The following is a 25,128-nucleotide window of genomic DNA, read 5'->3' on the forward strand; positions in this document are numbered from 1 at the left end:
TTTTTTGCGGGGGGACGTTCTGTTTCTCCGCAGGCCTCAGTGTGAATTTATCAGGGTGAGGGGTCCTGGCACCAACACAGCCTCCCGGAGAGGTTTGCTAGGGTTTGCCCTGGTTAAGAGTCCCAGATATGAAACCCACTGAGGGGAAGGCTATGGTTTTAAAAAAAAAAAAAAGGTAAGAGAGAGAGTCTTTTTCCTGATGACCTGGGAAACCCTTGAAATAGGGAAGCAGTATCACCTGTCATCCCATCGCCCTTGGACAGCAGGGTTTGGAATTGGTGGTGCCGCCTTCCCTCCATCCTCTCTGCCTCTGTTCCTCCTTTCTGTTCGGGAAGCTTCTCCTTGCTGTGTGCTTAGGACACACTTACCCCTTGCCTCCTCTTGCCCTACGGCAGTGCTGTGACATGATTTTATGGTGACGACACTAACTCAGGTGCTGCGTTGACATGTTTGCAGTCCCAAAGCTCACTTGGGGCAGACCCTGGGCCCCCTGCCTTTTTGTCCCCAGAGTGGAAGCTCTGCCTCCCTGCTTATCCCACCGTGGGAGCAGGAGTACAAAAGGAAGGGGACCCAGGAGCCGCCCCCCCAGGCAAGCCTCTGACAGTTGCCATGATGATGGGAAGTCTGTTCTGGACCCCCAGCCTTGTATTGGGGCTGAGCGGTGGACGGAAGGGCAGGGAAGGAAGACTCTAGATCTTTCTGTGTGTTTCTTCCTGACACCTGGCTGTTGATCAAGGATGGCAATTTGTGTCCCTCTGAGAGGTGGGAGGAGGGTTGGAGAAAAGGAGGTTCCTCCTGCCCATCCTTCTGAAGGGAGCACCCTTATCTGTTGGCCTGCACCGTGAATGTCTGGTCCTGGACCGCAGGAGGCCCGTGGGCTTTGGAGAATGCAGGCTCTGCCCAGTGGGTCTGGAGAGGCAACAGTCGGCTGAGTTTGCCCAAAGAAGAAAACAGGGGCCCAGCTTGAAGCCAGGTGGTTTCTGGGGAGACCGCATTTGTAAGTTAACAGCTGGACTTTGGCATCAGGTAGTCTAGGGCTTAAGTCCTGGCTCGGGTGCTCACTGGCTGTGTGGCCTTGAGGAGTTTGCTTCACCTCTCAGATTGTGCCCCCCTTGGGGTGGTTGTGAGGGTCAGATGAAATCCCACTGGGAGCTGTGAGAGTGTTGGCCGCTGCTCTCTATGATTAAACCCCGCCAGGTGATGTGCCTCCTCCACGGGCCGCTTGTTAGCACCTGGGGCTGCACCTGGTTTTCCCCCGACGGGTACGTCAAAGACGTCTCAGAGTGAAATTTGTGCGTCTCTCTACTGGTCAGTGGCTAGAACCACAGGGCAACCGTTATCTGCACCTGGACTTCCTGCTGTGGGAACCGGCTGTTGTTTGTGCAGACACATTGAAAACTGAAACTTGACCCTGGACCAGCGGTGCCAGGCCCTTTCTGACTTTCACTGGCTGACTTTGCCCCTTTCCTACCAAGGGTTGGCTGGACGATCGCTCTTTTGGTGGCTGGTGGAGATTAGGCAGACAGCAGCTGCCACCTGCCCTGCAGAGATCCCCAAGCCAGAGGAGGCCTGGCCCCTTCCAAGCCCAGACGCCCTCCTCTTCCTCATCCAGTTTCCCTCTGCAACCCCGTGAAGCACTCATCAGCAGTGCTGCCAAGAAGGAAACAGTTTATTAACGTTTCCCTTTGTTTCCAGTGCGTTTGTAAACGCGTGGGCCCTTGACCATGTGTCTAGTCTTAAGACTTCAAAGGGGCCTTGAAAGCCACATTTTGATGAGTTTGGTGCAAAATGAGTTGGGCACATAGGGATTTAATTTGCCTTGAAAATTGCACAGCCTTAAAAGTTAGCAGAGTATCAGCTTCCCTGGTGGCGCAGTGGTTGAGAGTCCGCCTGCCGATGCAGGGGACGCGGGTTCGAGCCCTGGTCTGGGAAGATCCCACATGCCGCGGAGCAACTAGGCCCGTGAGCCACAACTACTGAGCCTGCGCGTCTGGAGCCTGTGCTCCGCAACAAAAGAGGCCACGACAGTGATAGGCCCGCGTACCGCGATGAAGAGTGGCCCCCCGCTTGCTGCAACTAGAGAAAGCCCTCGCACAGAAACGAAGACCCAACACAGCCCAAAATTAATTAATTAATTAATTTTAAAAAGTTAGCAGAGTAAAGGTTAGTGGCAAAATGAGTGCTCAATCCTTGTCAACCCCCCAAGTTTGTTTTTTCTTAGATTATTTTTGGCTGCATTGGATCTTCGTTGCTCTGCGCGGGCTTCCTCTAGTTGCGGCGAGTGGGGGCTACTACTCTTTGTTGCAGTGCACGGGCTTCTCATTGCGGTGGCTTCTCTTGTTGCGGAGGACAGGCTCTAGGCATGTGGGCTTCAGTAGTTGTGGCTCGTGGGCTCTAGAGCACAGGCTTAGTAGTTGTGGCGCACGGGCTTAGTTGCTCTGTGGCATGTGGGATCTTCCCGGACCAGGGCTTGAACCCTCGTTCCCTGTGTTGGCAGGTGAATTCTTAACCACTGTGCCACCAGGGGAGTCCAGTTTGTATTTTAAAATGGGGAGCAAGATCGTTAATTTAAGTGCCCTTTGGCCTTAGTGCTCAGCCAAAGGAATGAAATCTTTCCAAGTCTCCATTAACTTGTGGGGGGAAGGGGCTTTGTAATCAGAGTATTTCAACTAATGAAAACTCTCCCAGAAACAGCTTGTTTAGCTAATTTTTTTCTTTTCCTCACAATAGCAACTCATAACTCCAAGAGGGAGTGAAAATGTCACATCGCTCAAGGCAAGCCTGAATCTGATTTTTTTCTCTCTGGCTTTGGTCTCAGGATGCTGCCCAAAAACATGGTGGGAGGAATCTTTCTAAACAAAGGGATCCTTTTTGCTTTGTGATAAGGCTTTTGTCTGGGCCCCTGAGCCCACAGGGGACCGGCTCATGTGCAAGGAATTTAGGGTGGCCTACCCCACACCCCTTCCTTCTTCCGCTAGAGTTCTCCGCTAAAGCAGACTGGCAGGAGATGGGGAGTTTACGAGCCTGATTTGTGGCTCGCATCCAACGGCCCTGCTTATCTCCCCAGGACAAAGCTCAAAGATGAAAGAATCCCGCAGGCCTTTTATTGCCCACTTTGCTCCCTCTGCCGTGACCACCGCCTTCCCTAGCCACCAGGACACCCCTCCCTGTCAGTGTGGACATTCTTAAGGCAAAGCTGATGCTGAACGCTGGTGGGATGATCTCAGAGGAGAGGCAAGTCCTGGCAGAGGCACCGAGCCCCGGAAATGCCTGCTTCAGGCCCCACTAGTAGCAGCAAAAGAACCTAATGTGTGCGAAACGCTCAGAAAGCAGCAGGTCAGATGCTGCAGGTGCAAGTCTGGATTCCAGTCTCAGCTGACAACTCACGCAGTTATCGTCTCTGTGCCTCAGTGGCTTTATCCATAAAATGGGAAGATAATGGGAAAAGCCATTCTAAGATTAACCTCTAGAAAGATCCCACAACACATCCATCTCCCAACTGACTTGGGCAAACCTTCCTTCACCCAGAGCTGCTGGGGGAGGGGATGCCTGAGTTTTGGGGAGACTCAGCTCCCCAAGTCAGAGTGGAAGGGATACCTCACAAAAGGAAGCGTAGTTTGTAGGGAAGCCGTTTAGCGTGGTGGTTTTTAGCACAGGCCAGCGGGTTCAAATCCTGGTCCTGCTGTGACCTCCGGCTGATCGTTTACCCTCACAGAAAACAGTGCCTCCATTTTTTCTTCAGTGAAACAGGGTAATGGGACCTGCCCCATACAGTGCTCTTAGGATTAACCAACAAAACGCACAGAAAGAATATCACTGTATCCAGTACACGGTAAGGGCTCACAGAATTACTATTACTTGTGTAAAGTGCTCTGAGAGCTTAATTCCAGGAGGGGCTACTTTAAAGACACAAGTACTGAGTCCTAGGAAAGGCCCTTGTCTTGGACAGAGCCCCAGGCTGGGGATTAGGGTTGGGCATCATCGGTGGAAATGGATAGAGTGGGTCCTTGGTGGCCCGGGAGCGTGGCCAGAAAGCTGGGAGGCACCTGTGCCCCTCCTCGACTCCTGGCCTCCCCTTGTTTCTGAGCTGCAGTGACCTCTTTTCCCCTAGCGCAGGCCTAGGCCAGAGACAGACCTGGGGGCTGCCTCCACACCTTCCCAGGGGTTGTTGGTGGCTTTTAAATGAGTTTTTAAACCTACAGTAAGACAAATGTCCTAAGTAACAATGAGGCACTGACTCTTAAGATTATCCCCAAATTTTTACAGGGGAGTTTGCCAGGGCTCAGAGAGGGCAGCGATGATCAAGTTGTGTTAAAACCTGGGAAACCTGAATTAAAACCTGGGGTCCTGAAGCTGCTCACAAGGGCCTGGCACAGGGTGGGCGCCCGCAGACAAGGGAACAGAATCTGAAGGCGGCTCTCCTTGTGGGCGGTTGGCTGTCCTTGTGCCAACTGGAAGGCAACATTTCAGGGGTTGCCTCTCTGCACCCTCCCACTCCCCTCCCTTCGGGGGTAGCCTGTCCACTGGGCAGGAGGATAGCCGCCTGGGCTGTTGTCACTGCAGTGACCACCAGGGGCCGCCTTGGATCCTTAAACTGAAGCACCGTGGGCAGCCTGGGTGGTGGGGAAGGCACAGGGTCTCCGAAGCCCCAAGGAGGGGGACACCCACCTCTGCCCTCTTTGTGCTCTGAACACCTGGGCTTACCAGTCTGTGGGTGGGGGCGGTCTGGGCCAGGGAGGCTTTCTTGAGTTCTGGCACCAGACCCCACTACCGTTTCACCCCAGGGTCTTGCCACCCCCAGCCCCCTAACTCTTGACTTTCCTCCCTCCGTCCTTACCCAACCTACCTTGCAGCAAGAGAGTTGCCATGAACCAGTGTTTATGGTTCAGTTCTTAATCAAAGGACACCTCCTCCAGGAAGACTTCCCAGACCATCCCCCAAATTCCCTGCCTGCCCCTCTATCCACCTGGTTAGGCATCTGTCTCTCCTGTACTGAGAAACCTTGAGGGCAGGAAGCCTGTGGGCTCTGTCCCTTCTCATCTCCCTTTAGTACCTGGCTGTGTGTCTGGCACAGGGTCAAGAGCAAGTGAATGTTTGTTGAATGAATAAACAAGAGCATACCCAGCAGAGTGGAAAGGCAAGTGGCCCCAGGGCATTGTGGGTAACCTCTTTCTCACTGGTACTCACCCAGAGGGTCCTGGTCAAGAAGGCAGAGGGTGTGAGGATCCAGAAGGCTGACTTCATGGTGCTGTTGAGGTGACTGATGGGTCCTCCTCTGCCCCGCCCTGCCTGCACCCCTCTCACGATGCTTGTCACATTCCGTGGGAGAGTCTGTAACAGAGATGTGGGCTTTGGAATCAATCCCAGTGCGACCATTTAATGTTGCTGAGCATCACTTTTCTCACCTGGAAAAGTGACGTAAGAGAGCCTATTAGTGGGACTTCCCTGGTGGTCCAGTGGGTCCGGGGTTCAATCCCTGGTCAGGGAACTAGATCCCACATGGCGCAACTAAGACCTGGCACAGCCAAATAAATAGATAGATAAATAAATAAATAAATGTTTTTAAAAAGAGCCTATTAGTCGTTGAGTGAAGTCACTCGGTGAAGCCGCAGCTCAGGGCCTGGTACACAGTGGGCACACCAGTAGTGTGCCCTGGGGCACATCATTTCTCCAGGCCTCCATTTCCCCACCTGAAAAGGAGGCTCTGAGAGCCCCAGTGATCAGGCAGGTGGCTTAAGGCACACGGAGTGCAGCCTAGCAGCTGGCACCCAGCAGGTGCTTGTTCATTATCAGCTGGCATTTACAGAGGGCTCCCCGTGCCAGGTGCCGTTTGTCTCAAGTTGTTAAACACTGTTCTAACGTCATTCTCTGAACGCTAAGGGTAGTTCCCGCCATCGTCTCGCTGTACAGGGGAGGCCATACCGCTGTCAAGTGGCAGAGCTGTGTGTGAGGAGTTGGCCCGGCAGCCATGTAACCAGAGCTTCCTGGAGTGGAGACGACCTCTCTTTAGACCCCCTTGGGTGCCTGGCATGCAGTAGGTGTACACTGGGGTTTGCTGAATGGAATAGAGGCAGTGGAACCCCGTGCGCCACCTGGGATCCTCTGGGTATGAGGAGGAAAGGCCTGGGCCCTGGGTTCCTCTGGGGCAGAACAGGGCCCCCTCCCAGGCACCCTGGGTAGGTGTGGCCTTTGCTCCTTTTTTCAGTCTGGTCTGTCCCAACCACTGCCTGTGTGTGGCTCGCAGTGCCCTGAGCAGCCCAGCCTCTCCTCTCCGGCAGGGCCTTGGCAACCCAGCCCTCATTGGCTGCACGTATCCTTGGAGATGAGGCACCAGCAGTGCAAACATAGGCGGCAGAATGTTTCCTCCCTCCCCCGCCCCCCTGCCCTCACTGCCATGAGGGATCTATTCACCTCCCAGAAGCAAGCCTGCTGGCAGGAGCACATCCGGAAGGAGACTGCCGCCCAGGTCGCCTGGAACATCAGCTATGGCCACAAGCACCTGAAGGAGGGACCCTTGCCCAGGAAGCGGCTCCAAAAGGCCCCCTTCAGGTCAGTCTGGGAGTGGGGCCATCCCAGGCCACCAGCTACCTGTTGGATGGCCAGAGACCAGGGGGCTCCAGGATCAGCTGTCCAGGGGAGTAGGTGTCCAGGGCCCTCCGCCCAAGGGAGACAGAGTCAGGCAGGCCCGAAGAGCAACTCGGGGGCTAGCAGGCCAGACCAAACCAGGGGGCTTAGGCATGAAGCAGGTCCCCCCGCACCCTGCAGCTGCTCTTCCAAGGCATCTCCCTCGACGGCCAAGGCCAGGCCTCCTACCTCCGGGATCGGCATTGGCAGAAGCCGGAGGAGAAGTTTCCATCCTGGGAGTACAGCTGGCATGTGGGTAAGGGCCACCACCCTCTTGCCATTCCAGGCCTTTGCAGGCAGGCCCAGCCTCGTCCCTCATCATATTCCTCTGGCTCACTATTCTCTGAGCAGGACTCCAGGCCTTTGCACTTTCTGGTCTTTCCACCTAGAATGTTCCTCCTGCCCCATCTTCTGCTGGCTAACTTTTCAGATGTCACCTCCTCTGGGAAGTCTCCCAAGAGTCCTCCAGGAGATTAGTTGAGCCCACCTTTGTGCTCCTGCAATTTTTGAGTCTGCACAGCACTATCACCACTCCTTGAGGATCCATCTGGCCTGGTGAGGCCTTGGGCTTCCAGGGCTTCTTAGTTAATTTTATTAACGCCCTCCCAGCTCCCAGGTTGGGGCTGGCACTCAGTCACTGTGGGATAAATGAGTATGGACTAGGGAATGAGGCCTTGAATTGGAATCAAGAGGTTGTGAGTTCAAATCCTGGCTCCGCCACTTTCATGTTGTGTGAGCTCAAGCAAGAAACTTAACTTCTCTGGGCCTCAGTTTCCACACCTGAAAACTGGGAACAAATGAGTACCTCCCTTCCTTTGTCACAGGGTTTTGGTGAAATCAGGCGGGAAAACACCCAGAGCAGGAGTTATCCTCAGAAAGCTGCATGAGGTGGGTAGGACACACATTCATTCATTCAGCATATAATCCTGTCGTTCAGAACAGCCAGTAGAGGGAGATCTGGAGCCACTGAATCCCGGCTCTACCCCCAAATGAGTTAGTGAACCAACAGGCACAGAGCGACTCAGGTTGAAATTACCAGGCTGGGTTTGAATTCTGGTTCGTTAATTTGTTCATTCACTCATTCATTCATTCATCATTCATTCATTCATTAACAAATGTTTATTGAGCACCTAATATGTGCTCCTCTTTTTGTCCTGGGGTGTATAGCAGAGAGCAAGACAGACATGGGCCCTCACAGAGAGCCGATGACAGATATATGAAGTAGTGTCAGGCTGTGGTCCGTGCTACAGAGCTGCACTTTTCAGTCTTTACCATCACAGGAATTACCTGGGGATCGCGTTAAAATGTAGGTTCTGATCCTTCAGTGATGTCAGGGATGGGGTGAGATTCTGCATTTCTAACAAGCTCCCTGACGATGCTGATGCTGCTGGTCCGTGGACCACACTTGAGTATCAAGGCTATAAGAAGAGGTAAATCAGGAGAAAGCGATAGAGGCTGAGGGGCTGCTATGGTAGACAGGGTAGTCAGGGAAGGCCTGCTGGGGTGGGACGTTGAGCAGGGTCCCAGGTCGAATCTCCCCCATCGGATTCTTCTGAGAAGGGCCTGACTCTCTGTGTCCACAGCGCAAGACTCAGTTTAGGCATCACGTGGGGCTTCCCTGTTCCTCCTCTCCTGCTCGGCCCACAGGTCCATACCTACTGCCTGTGAAACCACTGACAGGCATAGGGTCGCCAGATGGAGCAAATTAAAATACAGAATGCCCAGTTGCATTTGCATTTCAGATAAACAGTAATCTTTTAGTGTAAGTATGTACCAAAGGTGGCATGGGACATATGTATACTGAAAAAATTACTCATTGTTTATCTGAAATTCAAATGTAATTGGGCATCCTATGTTTTATCCAGCAACCCAAGCATTGGAGTCAGGGGAGCTGATTCTGGCTGCATCCTGGGTACAAGGGCAGTGCTGGGTTCAGGGCAAAGTTCAGTTTTTCCCCATAGTGTTCTGTTTAAACCCACAGTTGCTCCCAGAATCTCTGGAATATTCTATAAGCATCTGGCCTCATGCCCCTAACCCAACTGGTTCAGAAGCCAGTTGGGGAACAGATGACAAACCTTCCGCTGACCACTTCTCCCCTCCCCAAACAGATACAGACAGGAGCTGTGTCTTCCCAGTGGGTGCAAATATCCACAGAAGAGGGGTTGAAGGCATTTTCTGGGCCCCAGCTAGGTCAGCCCCAAGTGCCTTTTACACATAGAAAACACCAGTCTGGTGCCTGGCACATAGTAAATGCTCAAGAAATGGTAACTGGTACTATCATTATTATTATTAATTCAACAGGGAGGATTTGCAGCCAATGGGCATTTGGGAAGCTAGTTCAGCCTTGGGCAGGACCCTGGAGGTGTTTACCATGGAGCATTGGGATGGCTGGGGAATCACTAGACAAGGGGAGAAATGTGATGAGGGGTAAGTGAGGTTGGGGTTGGGATGGGATCGAAATAGTTAACAATTAGCATAACTTGCGTGCCACCAATCAGGGCAGGTCCTGGCCATGGAGCCAAAGCAGTGTCTCAAGATGCCCATGCTTTGCCAGGCATACCCTTTAGTTACTGGATCCTAAGAAGGAATGGAGGGCCTAGGGTAGGAGTCAAGGGGCACAAGGGGCAGCGCTGTTGCTAACTGCGCAGAAGGATTTCACTGTTCTAGCAGCTGGAGCAGCTGTGGCATTGTGTTGTGTTGGGCTAGAGGTGGGCTGGCAGGAGGAGTGGTGGCCCCAGCACCGGGCCCTTGTTGTGTTGCAGGGGAATCCATGAAGGACACCAGGGCTCCAGCTTATGCCAGGTTCCAGCCCATCACAAAGAGCTTTTACATCAAAAGTAGCATCTTCCATGTCCCACGGCGAACAGACCAGCGGATGTGAATTTGCTGGGGGTTCAGAAGCTGCTCCTTCCTTTTCCTGTGGTCTGTCTGGACCCTGAAGAGCAGAGACATTGCCAGCCCCACCCTCCCCGCGTTCTGTTCAGCTCTGCCAAGCGGGGAGAGGCACGAGTCCTTCTCTAAGGTGGGCACATGTCTGGGATTCAGGGGGGCCCGCCTGCTGCCTCTTGTCTGCCCTCAGGGACCTCAGCTCCTTGCAGAGCTCCTCGCCCCTGCCATCACCATCACCAGCACAGGTCACTCTCCTGGGGGAAGCAATGGAACCTCCAAGTGCTCCAGCAGCAGACCTGGGGCAGGGGAGGGGCATCTCTAAGTTCTTAAGGTACTAAGGGGAGAGGAGGGGAATATCTCCCTGTCCTTACTCTCTACATCCTGTTGAAGGGACCCATAGCAGAATTGCTCAATCCCAGGGTATCCCAGAGTTTAGGGAGGAAGTCGTTTCCAAGTTTACTTTCTGCTTCTCACACCTCCAAGAACCTGCACAGGTCAGGGTTGCCTCACTGCTATAACAAACAGCCCCTAAATCCCAGTTGCTCAAACGTACTAAAAAAAATAAATGTATTTTTTACAGCACAGTGCAATCTGGTGTTCAGCAGGCCACCTGCCACATGCTGATCTGGGGACGCAGGCTTCTCCCATCTGGTGGCTGTGCCATCTCCTAGGGCCTCAGAGTCCTTCCCTGAGTCCTCTACACCCAGCTGCGGGATGAGGGAGGAGAGACAGAGGGCCTGGAGAGAACATGCCCACCCTTGACCACCTTGGCCTGGAGCTGACACATCCTATTGGTGAGAACAAATCACATGACTTCTAGATGTGAGAAGGCTGGGAGTGCTATGTGACCAGGTGGCCAGGAAGAAGAAGGGAAAGGGTCCCCAAACATCTAGCCCATCTCTGCCACAGAGCCCGATGTGCCCTGCGGCTGCTCTAGGGGTGGATTTGAGCTTGGCCACCACCCTAAACTCACAAGTCCCTTCCTGTATGAGTTTGCTAGGACTCCCATAACAAAGGACCACAAACTGGGTGACTTAAAATAACAAAAATTTGTCTCACAGGTCTGAAAATTAGAAGCCTAAAAATCATGCTGCCTCTGAAACCTGCAGGGAAACCCTTCCTGGCCTCTTCCTGGCTCCTGGAAGTTTGCTGGCAATCCTTGGCATTCCCTGGCTTGCAGCTGCCTAACTCAGTCTCTGTCTTGGTCATCACATGGCCCCTGTGTCTCTGTCTTCATGTGGCCATCTTTTTTTTTTTTTTTTAATTTATTTATTTTATTTATTTATTTTTGGCTGCGTTGGGTCTTCATTGCTGCGCGCGGGCTTTCTCTAGTTGTGGCGAGCGGGGGCTGCTCTTTGTTGTGGTGCGTAGGCTTCTTATTGTGGTGGCTTCTCTTGTTGTGTAGCACGGGATCTAGGTGCGTGGGCTTTAGTAGTTATGGTGTGTGGGCTCAGTAGTTGTGGCTCGCGGGCTCTAGAGCACAGGCTCAGTAGTTGTGGCGCACAGGCTTAGTTCATCTGCGGCATGTGGGATCTTCCCGGACCAGGGCTTGAACCCGTGTCCCCTGCATTGGCAGGTGGATTCTTAACCACTGTGCCACCAGGGAAGCCTATGTGGCCATCTTCTTATAAGGACACCAGTCATATCGGATTAGGGGCTTACCCTACTCCAGTATGTCCTCATTTTAGCTAATTACATCTACTATAACCCTATTTCCAAATAAGGTCACATTCTGAGGTACTGGTGGTTAGAACGTCAGCGTATTTTTTTTGAGGGGACACAGTTCAGCTCATAACCCCTCCCTTCTGATAGCTAAACCTTGGTTACTGGGGCCATCTTGAAGGACCTTCCTCTTTCCTTGGATTCCCTCCCAGAATCCCAGACATGTCAAATGTTTGTGGCTGGCATCCTACCCAGCATTGGTGCACACAGCATCTCATTGCTTACAAGGCCTCTGGCATGGAGGGAACCCAAGGATTCACCCTGTTACCAACCAGGGTTCTTGGCCCCCTTAATCGATAGAAGTTGATCAGAGTCCAGACAAGAAATTCAGGCAAGGCTTTATTGGGGCACCTGCTGCAGCGGGGGAGTGAGAGCAAACAACATGTTCCTTGCCTGCTGGCTCACTCCCTGAGGCAGGGGCGAGCTTGTTCCTTATATGGGGTGAGGGTAGGGGTGTGTCTGGGGGGTCGAGCGGGAGGGGTGGCTTAGGTGGTTGGCCCACCCCTTAGGTGCTATTGTGTGCAGGGGGCATGTGCAGTACCCTGCTTTTGCTCCTGACACCCTACATTTGCTCCAGGCTCTTCAAAAGTGGGAGTTGGGGTTTTTGGTCTTTTGTATCTTTTGGGCCCAGAATTTGCCCCAACTGTGCATGCACGCAGCTATTTTAGTCGCATTCAGTTTCTTTGTACTTTGTTGCTGGAGGAGAGGTTGTGTCCAGGTGCAAGCACTGCAGCACTGCAGCAAAGGGCCCCAGGTCCCAGCCTGTCTCAGCCCTGCGCACAGCCCTTTGTGAAACCAAAATGCTCACGGGCCCACCCTGCTTAATCAGGGCACTGTGGTACCCTCCTACTCCACTCGTTCAAAGAGCAGCCCCTCAGTCTGGCCAAAGAAAGAACGAGGCAAACCAACAGCTCTGTGAGGACCACCCCCAGAGGAACTTTCCAGGTCTCTCCAAGTTTTCCCCTTAGCCTGAAACTCCACAAAGGAGCTAGTAGTTTTAAAACAGCAAATTGAACTAAGTTGCCTGTGTTTCCCTTATCAACTTTGGGAAAGTTCTTGAGTGGGAAAGAGCAAGGGGCAGAGAGCGTGAACAAGGCTGGTGTGCATGTGATCCTGGGGGACTTGCACTGCAGCCTTGCACCCTAGAGGCAGGTGCTTGACAAATACCTGCCGAATGTAATCAACCAGATAGCCCACTGGGTTCTTTGGGGTCATTTGACTGAATGCAACAAACCTTGATCTGATAGCTCCCAGGGGCCAGGTCTAGGCTGGGTCCCTGGGGCAGAGGGGGCAAATCTTCTTGGAGCTCATGGCACAGAGTGAGAAGGGCTGTGATGGGGGAAGACGGGCACCTTTGGAGCGCAGAGGGGACGCCTAAGCCAGCATGGGGTGTCAGGGTAGGCCTCCTGAGGGAATCACCATTATTTCTGTCATTAAATGAAACGATGCTCAGAAAATGCCTAGCAAATGGCTGGCTCTATATATGTGAATTATATTAGTTGTTATTATGATTATCTCTATCAGCAGCAAGGCTGCAAAGCTGCTTAGAAGAGGACAGGCTGCTACCAGGGCAGCTTTTCACAGCTGGGATTTTGCAAATAAATTAAGTCTTTTGGAACATGATTTGGGTGATGATGTTTTCAGTTCTCCCAAGGATGATAGCACATTGCTAGCACCATTCTAGAAGCATGGGAAAAGGGTTGATTCATAACAAGCAATGGATGTTCCAGGTTGTTAGGGCTTAATACTTCTGCAGAATTTATTTATTTACGTATTTAGTGAGCACCTCTATGATATTTGCCACATGCAGGGCCTTATTCTAAACCCACACTGTCCAGTTCCATAGTCATGAGCTACATGTATCCACTGAGCATTTGAAATGTGTCTCATGCAAATAGAGATGTGCTGTAAGTATAAAAGACACACCGGGTTTCAGAAATTTAGTATAATAAAAAATGTAAAATAGCTCATTAATAATTTTTATATTGAATCACATGTTGAAATGACCAAACTTGGATATATTGGGTTAAATCAAGAATCGACAAACTTTCTCTGTAAAGGACTAGGTAGTGGGTATTTTCAGCTTTGTGGGCCATCCAGTCTCAAATAAGCAAATACTCAACTCTGCTGTTGCAGTGTAAAAGTAGCCGTGGCTGGTACATAAACAAATGGGTGTGGATATGTTCCAATAAAACTTCATTTAAAAAAACAGGTGGTGGGGGCTTCCCTGGTGGCGCAGTGGTTGAGAGTCCGCCTGCCGATGCTAGGGGACACGGGTTCGTGCCCCGGTCCAGGAGGATGCCACGTGCCGCGGAGCGGCTGGGCCTGTGAGCCATGGCCGCTGGGCCTGCGCATCCGGAGCCTGTGCTCCGCGGCGTGAGAGGTCACAGCGGTGAGAGGCCCGTGTACCGCAAAAAAAAAAAACAAAAAAAACCCCACAGGTGGTGGGCTAGATTTGACCCATTGCCTGTAGTGTGCTGACGCCCTATGTTAAATAAAATACATTATTAAAATTAGTTTTACTTGTTGCTTTTTAATTAATTAATTATTTTTTTGGCCGTGCCGCACGGCTTGCTGAACGTGGGCCACGGCAGTGAAACCGTCAAGTCCTAACCACTGGACTGCCAGGAGATTCCCTCGTTTAGCTTTTTTAATGTGGCTACTAGAAAATTTCAAATTACAAATTGGCTCACATGCTATTCCTATTGCACAGGGCCAATCTAGGTGTTTTACAACCTAGTTACAACCTAACTCGGAGGGATAGCTCTGTTGCCCTGGGAGAGGGGTGCCTTTGTGTGTGTGTGTGTGTGTGTGTGTAGGGGGGATGTGTGAATTCTGATGACAACCTAAAGAGAGCATGTGGAGTTGGTGCCCTGGCCTGGCTTCCCCACTGCTAAGTATGGAGTCCAAGGGCAGGCGGGTAGCTGCTTCCTTGGGATATCTGGACCTGTGCCCTCTCTCTAGGTTCATCCTTTGACTAAAGCGAAGTTCCCGGCAAGACCACTAGGTGGTGGTGTTGGACCACAGGGTACCATGGTTGGACCACTGGAAACCTGCATTTTCGGCTTGGCTCTGCCATGCATTTGTTGTGTGGCCTTGGATCTCAATTTCCTCACCTGTAATATGGGGTTACACTAGACTAGTGAAAACATTAACTTTGGGGGCATACTGACTTGATTTGACTTCTGACTCCACCAGGGCCACATTATGACTTTTGTGGGTCCTAGTGCACTTTTGCCTTCACGAATCCCTTCTTCCATAAAAAAATAGTAAAAATTATATTTTACAACAACACTGGTATAAAGACAGTTATGTTAATATTGTATACTAAAACTTTGTCTTCAACCTAAATTTTTATTTTTTTTCCTTCTTATCCTGAAAGAAATTAAAACATTTCCGTGGCCCCTAAAAGTGTTGTGGCCCTAGGCCCTGCGCCTACTCTGCCTCATGGAGCGAGGTGCCACCTCCACTACTCACAAGCTGTGTGACCATGGGCAAGTTGTTTAACTTCTCTGGGCCTGAGTTCCCTCATTTCTAAAATGGAGATGACAACAGAGCCCACCTTTTTAGTGCTATTGTTGGTATTTAGTAGATAGTGTATACCATTCCTTCTTAAAACACAGCCTGGCCCAGAGCAAGCTTTAGCAAATGGCAGCTGCTGTCATTGTTATTATTACTACCATCTTTAAAGTCATCTTCAGCTTAACCTCTATGAAACTATTAAAGTAACTCAAGCAGGAATCTGAAAATAAGTAAGTTGGAAAAATAAAATAAAACTTCCAGGGTATTTGATGGGGAAAGTAAAAGAGTTTCCTAGAGAAGAGACGGTCAGCAGAAGGACTTTTTGCAAATTAACACATTTTCTCCTGCCGTCAGGGAACTCATAGGAGGTAGGAACACGGGCTTGTTAACAATCAGTGGAAACCTGGGACAGCTGGGGACTATACGCCAGGTGGGCTGACCCTCGGGTAAGGGGCGGGCATGCGTGCGTGTGCGTGTAGGCGAGAGAAACCGGAGCGTTCATCTTAGAGAAGGAACGTTTGCATGGAGTTTTGGAGGCTGTGTTAGCCCTAGACCCACAAAGAGAGGGACAATGTGTTCACAGGTTAGAGGGGCAAAGAGGGGAGGGCAGTTTAGGCAGAAGGCACCGCACTGCAAATACCTGAGGTAGGAGGGTGGAGGGCAAGTTCAAGGAGCCACAGTGAGGTTTACCTTTAGCTGGATTTTAAGGTTTTAGTTCTTGTGTCTCTGGTGCCATCCTGTTTTATTTTTTATTCATTTGTTTGTTTGTTTATTTTTTGCTGCGTGTTGCTTTGTGCGGGCTTTCTCTAGTCGTGGCAAGCGGGGGCTACTCTGTTGTGGTGTGTGGGCTTCTCATTGCGGTGGCTCCTCTTGTTGCGGAGATCGGGCTCTAGGTGCACAGGCTTCAGTAGTTGTGGCACGTGGGCTCTAGAGTGCAGGCTCAGTATTTGTGGCATGCAGGCTCAGTAGTTGTGGTGCACGGGCTTAGTTGCTCCACGGCACGTGGGATCTTCCCGGACCACGGCTCAAACCCATGTCCCCTGCACTGGCAGGCGGATTCTTAACCACTGCACCACCAGGGAAGCCCTTCCTGTTTTAAGTTTAGTTTTTTGTTTGTTTTTTGACTGCATTGGGTCTTCATTTCTGCGCGCAGGCTTTCTCTAGTTGCGGCGAGCGGGGGCTACTCTTGGTTGTGGTGCGCAGGCTTCTCATTGCAGTGGCTTCTTGTTGCTGACCACGGGCTCTAGGTGCACGGGCTTCAGTGGTTGTGGCACGCGGGTTCAGTAGTTGAGGCTCGGGGACTCTAGAGCACAGGCTCAGTAGTTGTGGCGCACGGGCTTTGTTGCTCCATGGGATGTGGGATCTCCCTGGACTAGGGCTCGAACCCGTGTCCCCTGCATTAGCAGGCGGATTCTTAACCACTGCACCACCAGGGAAGTCCCCCTATTTTATTTTATTACTTTTTTGGCCACGCCACGCAGGCTTGCGTGTTCTTAGTTCGGCCGCAGGGCCGTGGTAGTGGAAGCACAGAGTCCTAACCATTGGACCACCTGGGAATTCCTGCCATTCTAGTTTATATGCTTCAGGTGTTCTTTGAGAAACTACAGTACACTAGAGGGTACTGTTATTTTTTTAAATCCCCAGTTTGAACCAGCAAAAATCATTCCCTGACTTTGCAAATTAGGTATTTCCATCCGGAAGGATTTCTAAAAGAAAAATTACAACAATTCTACTACCCAATGTTTACTATCTTTTACTCAAAATAATTTTTTTAAAGGATAACTGTGTAAAGGCTATTGCTTTTTACTCCAAGATGGCACAGTTGTGCCCCCTGAGTTTAATTAACCTGACAAAAATTTATTGAGCAGTGACTAAGAAGACATAGCTCTGCTCTCATAGAGGTAGTAGGTTGGGGATGGGAAACAGACATTGGACAGGTGATTACACATGTGATGAGGGTTAGGAAGGGGACACACAGGGCACTGTGGGAAGATGTAAATGAGGGTCCCAGAGTAGACTGGGGAGAGCTGATCAGGGGAGGCCTCTCTGATTTAGTGAGTTTTAAGTTGAGTTTCGAGGAATGAGAAGTTTGCTAACTAAAGGGGCAGAAGAGTGATGCAGGAGGAGGGAAACAGCACGTGAAGAGGCCCAGAGGCTGGGGAGAGCCTGAAGAACAGAGGAACAAAGTGATGTGGCTACAGAATGTACATGGTTGAAAATGGAGCTGGAAAGGTAAGTGAAAGCCAAGAACCACAGAGCTTTGTGGACCATGATGAGGACTTGGGTCTTTATCCGGAGAGAAATGGGGAGCCATTGAGGGTTTAAGGCAGGGGAGAGATAGGATGAGATTTGCATTTTAGGGAGCACACCCTGCTTGTGGGAGGAGAGCAGATTGTAGTGGGAGGTGGTGGGACCAGTAAGGAGGCTGTGATGTCATCAAACAAGAGTCAGTGGCTTGGACTAGGGCCGCCCCCTTTGCCCTTGGCCCCATGAAGCCTGGGGAACCAAGCAGTCATTCAGCTAGTGTTGCATGCAGAGCCCTCACTGTTTCCCAACCCATTTTCCCAGAAGGATCGAGTGTGTATGTGTGCGCATCCTTGTTTCCTTGAAATTCCTTTAGATTTACTTAATTTCAGTAGTTTCCCTGAATCCTAAAGCTTGAACACACTGCTACCAGCATCCTGTGGGACCGCGGTTACCCACTCCTCCTTCAAGATGTGACCTGTGGGTTAGTGACGTGGAATAATGGCTCCTCAGTGTGGCCTCTGCCTTCAGGACTATTTGGGTGGAAGCCCCGATAGGGGTCCTAGGTGGCTGACACAGGTGTGACCCTCTCTCACCCACACATCCCTGGGCTGGGTGCTTTTTCTCCTTCTGGGAGGGAAGAGGGATGTGGCCCCCAGTTTGTCACTCTTTCCTCTCCCGGTTTGGCAACTGCCCTTTATACTTGCCTCCTTCAGTCCGAGGGAGAGATGGGAGCCAGGGTCGCTGACCTGGAGAAGCTCCCTTCTCTCCTTCCCACCCGCGCCACTGATTCACAGGGACAGGATGAAGGGCACTGGGGGGCATGTTTGTTTGAGGCAGGAAAGGAATGTTGATGAAGACGAGAAAATAGCAAAGACTGGAAATAGAGGCATCTCCATTTCTCAAGACTTGCCAAAATACTTGCTGTGTTGAATGATAAAGAAATGGAAGACCTCCCTGGTGACACAGTGGTTAAGAATCCGCCTGCCAATGCAGGGGACACGGGTTCGAGCCCTGGTCCGGGAAGATCCCACATGCCACGAAGCAGCTAAGCCCGTGCGCCACAACTACGGAAACCCGTGCACCTAGAGCCCATGCTCCGCAGCAAGAGAAGCCCCCGCAATGTGAAGCCCGCGCACCACAACGAAGAGTAGCCCCTGCTCTCTGCAGCTAGAGAAAGCCTGCGTGCAGCAACAAAGACCCAGCACAGCCAAAAATAAATAAATAAATTTATTAAAGAAAAAAAAAGGGAATTCCCTGGCGGTTCAGTGGTTAGGACTTCAAACTTACACTGCCCAGGGCCCAGGTTCAATCTCTGGTCGGAGAACTAAGATCCTGCAAGCCACCTGGCATGACCAAGAAAAGAAAGAAAGAAATGGAAACTTCGCCTGATTCCTTGTATGGCAGAAATTCATTCTAAATAATTAAGTGAGAGCCATATGTACCCAAAGGCTTGCCTGGCCTACCCTTCAATGAAGCAAGTCCTGTTAATAAAAATACAGCCTCTGGGCTTCCCTGGTGGCACAGTGGTTAAGAATCCTCCTGCCAATGCAGGGGACATGGGTTCGAGCCCTGGTCCAGGAAGATCCCACATGCCGTGGAGCAACTAAGCCCGTGCGCCACAACTACTGAGCCTGTGCTCTAGAGCCCGTGAGCCACAACTACTGAGCCCACGTGCCTAGAGCCCATGGTCCACAAGAGAAACCCCCACAATGAGAAGCCCGCATACCGCAATGAAGAGTAGCCCCGCTCGCCACAACTAGAGAAAGCCCGCGCACAGCAACGAAGACCCAACACAGCCAAAAAACAAACAAACAAATAAATAAATTTATAGAAAAAAAATCAGGCTTACCGTCTCGTTTTCTTATATCGAAAGTCACATCGTCCTGGATATATTTAGGAAAATCAGCAGAGAGGGACCACGTGTATAGAATGCTATACTCTGTATTTCTCAAAGTTACACACGGTGCTTATTTATGCAGACTCTCTGGTGGAATGCGTAAGCTGGTAGGAGGGGCTGCTTCTGAGACAGGACACCAGGGGGGCCAAGGCACAGCGTTCCTTCTCTTTGCTTATTCCTTGGTACTGCTTGCAGATTTAGCCCTGTTCATGTCCTACTTGGACAGAGAAACAATATAAGGGAAAACAAAGCAAAACAAACCAAAAAAATGGTCACCGTGGATATAGGTAAAATGGTGCCTCGCTGCCGGACTCCTCTGCCAGTCTTTAGTTGCAGAAAGATAACAAAATCCTCCAGTCCCTCCCAGCCCACTGGGCCTTTGTCCCACCAGGTCCCCCAAAGAGCCCAAATAGTGGCCTTGGTGACATGCAGTGTGGTGAATGTTATAATAGGGGTATGGCATATGTTGGGGTGGCCGGGGTTAGTTGCCCAGGCTCTGAGCTGGGCTGAGCCAGAGCCCAGAAGGAGGGAGAGCTTGGGGCATGCGGGGAAGGGGCAGTCCTGCTGGACAAAAGTGCAAGGTGGGACGAAGGTAAGGCTGACATGATAGGCCAGGTAATAGAGACCTTCATGGGTGTCCAAATGCCCTGGGCTCTCTCCAGGTGGTGATGGGAGCTCCTTCAGGGGCTTTTAAAGCAGGGGGTGGGAAAGAGGGGGTGCTGTGGTCAGATTGGAATTTCAAAGGATGACACTGGTGGTTACTGGGCTGGCTGAGTTGGAGGACTATTTGGAGGCAGGGAGACCAGTGGGAATGGCCTTCACCCTTCATCCCTGCAAGATATGATTGTGGCCTGACCTTAGACAGGAGGGCCATATCCTGAAGCAGTTCATTGCCCAAATCATGGGCTACAGTTGGGGCCTTGGTGTTCTTGGCATTTCTGGTCGTTTCGCATGGAACAGGACGCCCTCAAGAAGACGGAAAGCTGATGTTCCTCTTCCTGCGGCCTCTCTCGGCACGTAGAGCAGTGACAGCTGATGGGGCTCTAGCTCCCGACATGAAGGCCATCGTTTTGGACTGCAAAAGACCCTAGTTTCCTTTTGAGTAATTCAGGGGAGGTATGAGCTCGAGCTCTGGAGGGAGAATAGAAGACACTCTTCCCAGTTTGGCTCAAGATGAATTAGATACAAGTTGAAAAATGAACGCAGTTGGGCCAGTTTTGTTTCCTGAGTGCCGGGAACAGTTCATACCTATTGGAGCTGCTTTATGTAGAGGCAAGAAATGGTGAATAAAATGGCACCCTTGTATCTAGGCGCGACTGGTCTTTTTTTTCTTCTTTGGAGAGACAGATTCTTTGCTGTTGGTGAAGGCCCTTGAAGACTGAAGTTTAAATTCAACTGGAAAGTGGTCGCTGACATCCAGGGCCTGTAAAGAGAAAGGAGAGATAAATTTGGGAATTAGGAGACACTTTCATTTTAGTGATGAACGAATTCAAGCTGAGGGAGGCCCAGGATGAAATGCCCCAAGTCACCCAACAGGACGTGCACTGGGAGCATTGTCCCTGCACCAGTTCAGTCAGAAATTGAGGCAGGTCCTCAAGTCACGGAATCATAGACTTTGAGACTCAAGGTCCAGTGGCTCAATGTCAGATCTCCATTGGTGACCTGAACCACCACTGGGTGACACCAACCCATCCTCCCAGGACGGTGGCACAGAAAAACAAGACGACAGCTGTACCTTCTCTTCAGTCAACCCGTAAGCTTTCTGGAAGTCAAAGATGCTGTTTGATTGAGGAACAACAGAGGTGACAATCTCTTGTCCTCTAAGCACGATCCTGGAGAAGAAGGGGGAAGATAGTCACGTTAATCCACCCTGTTGATTTCTGAGATCAAACCAGGCTTCCTGCTTGACATCTAGAATGACTGAACCGCTTGGCACTTCACATGGAGTTCAAAAGTCCAGCCCTGGTTTTAGCTTGTGTTGAAGCTCAGGGCGGGCCACCCCAAAATATGCCACAATGGCATATTGATTATTTTGAATTAAAGTTATTTAAACGGCTAATGCAGTAGGGACGCTGACCCTCCTGTCAGTCTCCCTGAAAGCAGGAAATAAATCTCCCCTGTGAATGAAAGATGCACTCCCTGCATCTGGAGGTAGAAGGAAGGACCAGCACCCTTATCCCCAGAGAAAGGGAATTCAGGCCACGAAGACTGTGTGAACAAACCTTTTTACTTCTTTAATTCACTACTCCAAGCCCCAATTCTCTTTAGATTCTTCACTCATTGAGAACCCAAAACCTGAGTTTCTTTGTCCTCTTAATTCCTCACAAATGTATTGTTTTTTTGGTCTAAAAAGTATAAAAGCTGCCTGCTTTGACCACTTCTTTTTTTTTTATTTTAATTTTATTGGAGTGTAGTTGATTTACAATGTCGTGTTAGTTTCAGGTGTACAGCAAAGTGACTCAGCTATACACACATATACATATATTCATTCTTTTTAAGATTCTTTTCTCATATAGGTTATCACAGAATACTGAGTAGAGTTCCCTGTGCTGTACAGTAGGTCCTTCTTGGTTATCTATCTTATATATAGGGGTGTGTGTGTGTGTGTGTGTGTGTGTGTGTGTGTGTTCATCCCAAGCTCCTGATTTATCCCACATTCCCCCTTTGGTAACCATAAGTTTGTTCTCAATATCTGTAAGTCAGTTTCTGTTTTGTAAATAAGTTCATTTGTATCTTTGTTTTTTTTAATTAGGTTCCACATAGGAGTGATGTCATATGATATTTGTCTTTCTCTGTCTGGCTTACTTCACTTAGCATGATAATCTCTAGGTCCACCCATGTTGCTGCAAATGGCATTATTTCATTATTTTGTATGGCTGAGTAATATTCCACTGTATATATGTGCCACATCTTCTTCATGCATTCCTCTGACAATGGACGTTTAGGTTGCTTCCATGTCTTGGCTGTTGTAAATAGAGCTGCAGTGAACACGGGTGCATGTATCCTTTTGGATTATGGTTTTCTTTGGGTATATGCCCAGGAGTGGGATTGCTGGATCATATGGTAATTCTATTTTTAGTTTTTTAGGGAACCTCCATACTGTTCTCAGTAGTGGTTGTACCAATTGACATTCCCACCCACAGTGTAGGAGGGTTCACTTTTCTCCACACCCTCTCCAGCATTTGTTATTTGTAGTCTTTTTGATGATGGCCATTCTGACTGGTGTGAGGTGATACCTTATTGTAGTTTTGATTTGCATTTCTCTGATAATTAGTGATGTTGAGCATCTTTTCCTGTGCCTTTTGGCCATCTGTATGTCTTCTTTGGAGAAATGTCTATTTAGATCTCCTACCCATTTTTTGATTGTATTTTTGACATAGAGCTGCATGAGCTGTTTGTATATTTTAGAGATTAATCCCTTGTCAGTTGTTCCATTTGCAAATATTTTCTCCCCATTCTGTGGGTTGTCTTTTTGTTTTGTTTATGGTTTCCTTTGCTGTGCAGAAGCTTTTAAGTTTAATTAGGTCCATTTGTTTATTTTTGTTTTTATTTTCATTACTCTAGGAGGTAGATCAAAAAAGATATTGCTGCGATTTGACCACTTCTTAGGTCCTATTTCTATGAGACCTCCATGTGCACAAATTAAGATTTGTTTCTTTTTCTCCTATTAATTGGTCTTGTGTCAATTTTATTATAGTCCAGCCATAAGAACTCAAGAGGGGTTGAGGCAGAAATTTCCCCCTCCATGACAGAGACCCTCAGGACAGTGCCTATGGTTGGGAAACAGGGTCAGCTCTGCGGTGATCTGTGGGCACCAGGGCAGTGTCCCTTGTGTGAGCAGGGAGCCCTGGCGGTAGAAGAGACATGGACATCACAGCACATTGCAATGGCTTGCGTCCTGAAAAGATGTTCCCTTTGCAATTATTTTCACTTTTCCTGATTCAATTATGGAGAAAGGTTCTGGTTTATCTTTTTTTTTTTTTTTTTTTGCGGTACGTGGGCCTCTCACTGTTGTGGCCTCTCCCGTTGCGGAGCATAGGCTCCGGATGCGCAGGCTCAGCGGCTATGGCTCATGGGCCCAGCCACTCTGCGGCATGTGGGATCTTCCCGGACTGGGGCACGAACCCGTGTCCCCTGCATCGGCAGGCGGACTCTCAACCACTGCGCCACCAGGGAAGCCCTCTGGTTTATCTTTAGTGCCTCCCTAAGCTCCTATTTTGACCAAGAGAGAGCATTCTGCAGACGAGAGAATTAAGGTATAATGTAACATTGTTCGGTTTTCACTGGGCTTACTTTTACAATTATATTTTATTTATGGCAAGTGGTGCTGTTTTCTTACCTTAGCTTTATGAAATTTCCTTTTAAAATATATTTATTTCAGTAATAAATGAATAGATTTAAAGACAAATATAGAGAAAAACCATAGTACAGTTGCTTTGCGGTGATAACAGAAAATGGGGACGTGGTGGTTAAATGGAATCTAATGTATCCCAAGTGTGGTGATGCAGTTGGGGTCTGCATGGCCCCAGCTGACTGGCTGAAGAATGACAAGCTGGGTTAAACTGCCAGCCCATGACTGTCCAATGAGCTTTCCCCGATTCGGACCAGCTGACCTGGTTTCCTTTGTTTGCGACCAGCACCACCTGGTTAATTTTTAACTAATCTCCATAAGTAAACTCTTCGCATTTGGGTGGAGAGTTCTTTTGTTTTTTAAAGATTTTTTTTCTTTTGATGTGGACCATTTTTAAAGTCTATTGAATTTGTTACAATATTGCTCCTGTTTGATGTTTTTTTGGCTTTTTGGCCACGAGGCATGTGGGATCTTAGCTCCCCAACCAGGGATCAAACCCCCTGCATCGGAAGGAGAGGTCTAAACCACTGGACCGCCAGGGAAGTCCCTTGGGTGGAGATTTCTTGAAGCCATCCTTTCAGACCCAGAGAGTCAAGAGCAGCATAGTTAAGGCTCCCCCATTTCAGACTTCTGCTAGTTCTGTGTGCCGGTGAGTCTGCAGATCACACTAAGCTCCCTGAGGCTGCTCCAGTGCCCAGCCAGCTCTGGGCATCTCGGCCTGTCCACTAGCACTCAGCACATGGAAAGTGTTCAATAAATATTTGCGCACAGAACAAAGACTGGAATTGAGGCCATTTCATCTTCTCCCCTCATATGCCTTTTTACAAACCGTAAAAGATATATACTGTTACGGAAAACATAGAAAATTCAGAGCAGCAAAACAAGAAATTAATGTTTAAAAAAACACATTGTAATCCTGCCACCCTTTGGCATACAAGTGCGTAATACTGGGGGTCCTTTAGTAAACACCTTTTTTAACCTGTTCAGCCACCCCATCTAATCCATCTTTCCCTGGGATTCACTGTTCTTCTGCTCCATTACTTTCGATCACCTCCCTCTCCTCTGCCAGGGAAAAAGAATGGGACCACAGAAGGGACTTGACCTGCCCAAGGCCACACAGCTGGCATATGCAAGTGGGCGAGTGGGTGAGTGGCCCTCTCCAACCAGCTTTGCTGCAGCCCCTCACAATGGGATGGAGGGGGCAGGTACCCAGGAAGCTCAGTCTCCTGTAACTTCTCACCTTGGTTCTACTTCCCCCAGGGCCAGGGCTGTTTCCACCTTGGGGAGCAGAAGTGATGATGTCTGCAGAGGGCGCACCAGCCCTGAAAGCTCTAACAGGAGCAGAGGAGGTCACGGGATGGGAAGGAAAATCAGAACTCAAAACTAGAGAAATGGAAACTGTCTGCTTGCAGATGGCCATCTCGTGCAGACTGAGCTTGGGGAACAGCAACCACTCCTGGGAACAGGGCTCCTAGGGACTTTCCTGCCTGTGGTGTCCGCTGTGGATGTGCCAGTCATGAACATTCACACGCTTCAGGTCCCCCCCTCACCTCCCTCCTGACTTAAGGAGCAAAGTTGAAAGCTGACTGAAAATCTCCAGGGAGGCTTTACAAATACCAGAGAATGCTATTACTTAAATGTATATATTTGCATTCAGAAATGTGTAGGAATTCCTTGGCAGTCCAGTGGTTAGGAGTCGGCGCTTTCACTGCCATGGCCCGGGTTCAGTCCCTGGTCAGGGAACTAAAGTCCCACAAGCTATGAGGCACAGCCAAAAAAAAAAAAAAAGTGTACAGCAAAAGCATTAGAAGTGTAAATTTCCTTGCACTAACTAGTCTCATTTTTAGACTTTTACCCTGAGGAAATCATAAATAAA

General features: G+C 49.8%; 2 protein-coding genes across 3 annotated transcripts in view; one reads left to right on the forward strand and one right to left on the reverse strand.

The window, feature by feature from the left end:
• LOC149748296 (uncharacterized) lies at window positions 1-20,837 on the forward strand. The gene is given in 4 exon segments (XM_089918150.1): window positions 1-6,555; window positions 6,557-6,754; window positions 6,756-6,880; window positions 9,387-20,837. Coding segments are annotated over 4 exon segments (675 nt in total). The 5' UTR covers window positions 1-6,322; the 3' UTR covers window positions 9,506-20,837.
• DNASE1L3 (deoxyribonuclease 1L3) overlaps window positions 14,997-25,128 on the reverse strand; it is a 25,558-nt gene continuing 15,426 nt past the window's right edge. The window contains exons 7-8 of one of the 2 annotated variants that reach the window (XM_022572750.3): window positions 20,637-20,733; window positions 14,997-20,324 (exon numbers count right to left, since the gene is read on the reverse strand). In XM_022572750.3, coding sequence (XP_022428458.1) covers window positions 20,208-20,324; window positions 20,637-20,733 — 214 coding nt within the window. In that variant the 3' untranslated portion in view covers window positions 14,997-20,207. Of the gene's footprint in view, window positions 20,734-25,128 lie in introns of both variants that reach the window. The other variant, XM_089918146.1, reaches the window with a different exon arrangement.

The sequence above is a fragment of the Delphinapterus leucas genome, chromosome 10 (genome assembly GCF_059928025.1).
Source record: "Delphinapterus leucas isolate spDelLeu-1000000601 "Yukka" chromosome 10, BTC_Dleu_Yukka2, whole genome shotgun sequence".
Lineage (NCBI taxonomy): Eukaryota > Metazoa > Chordata > Mammalia > Artiodactyla > Monodontidae > Delphinapterus > Delphinapterus leucas.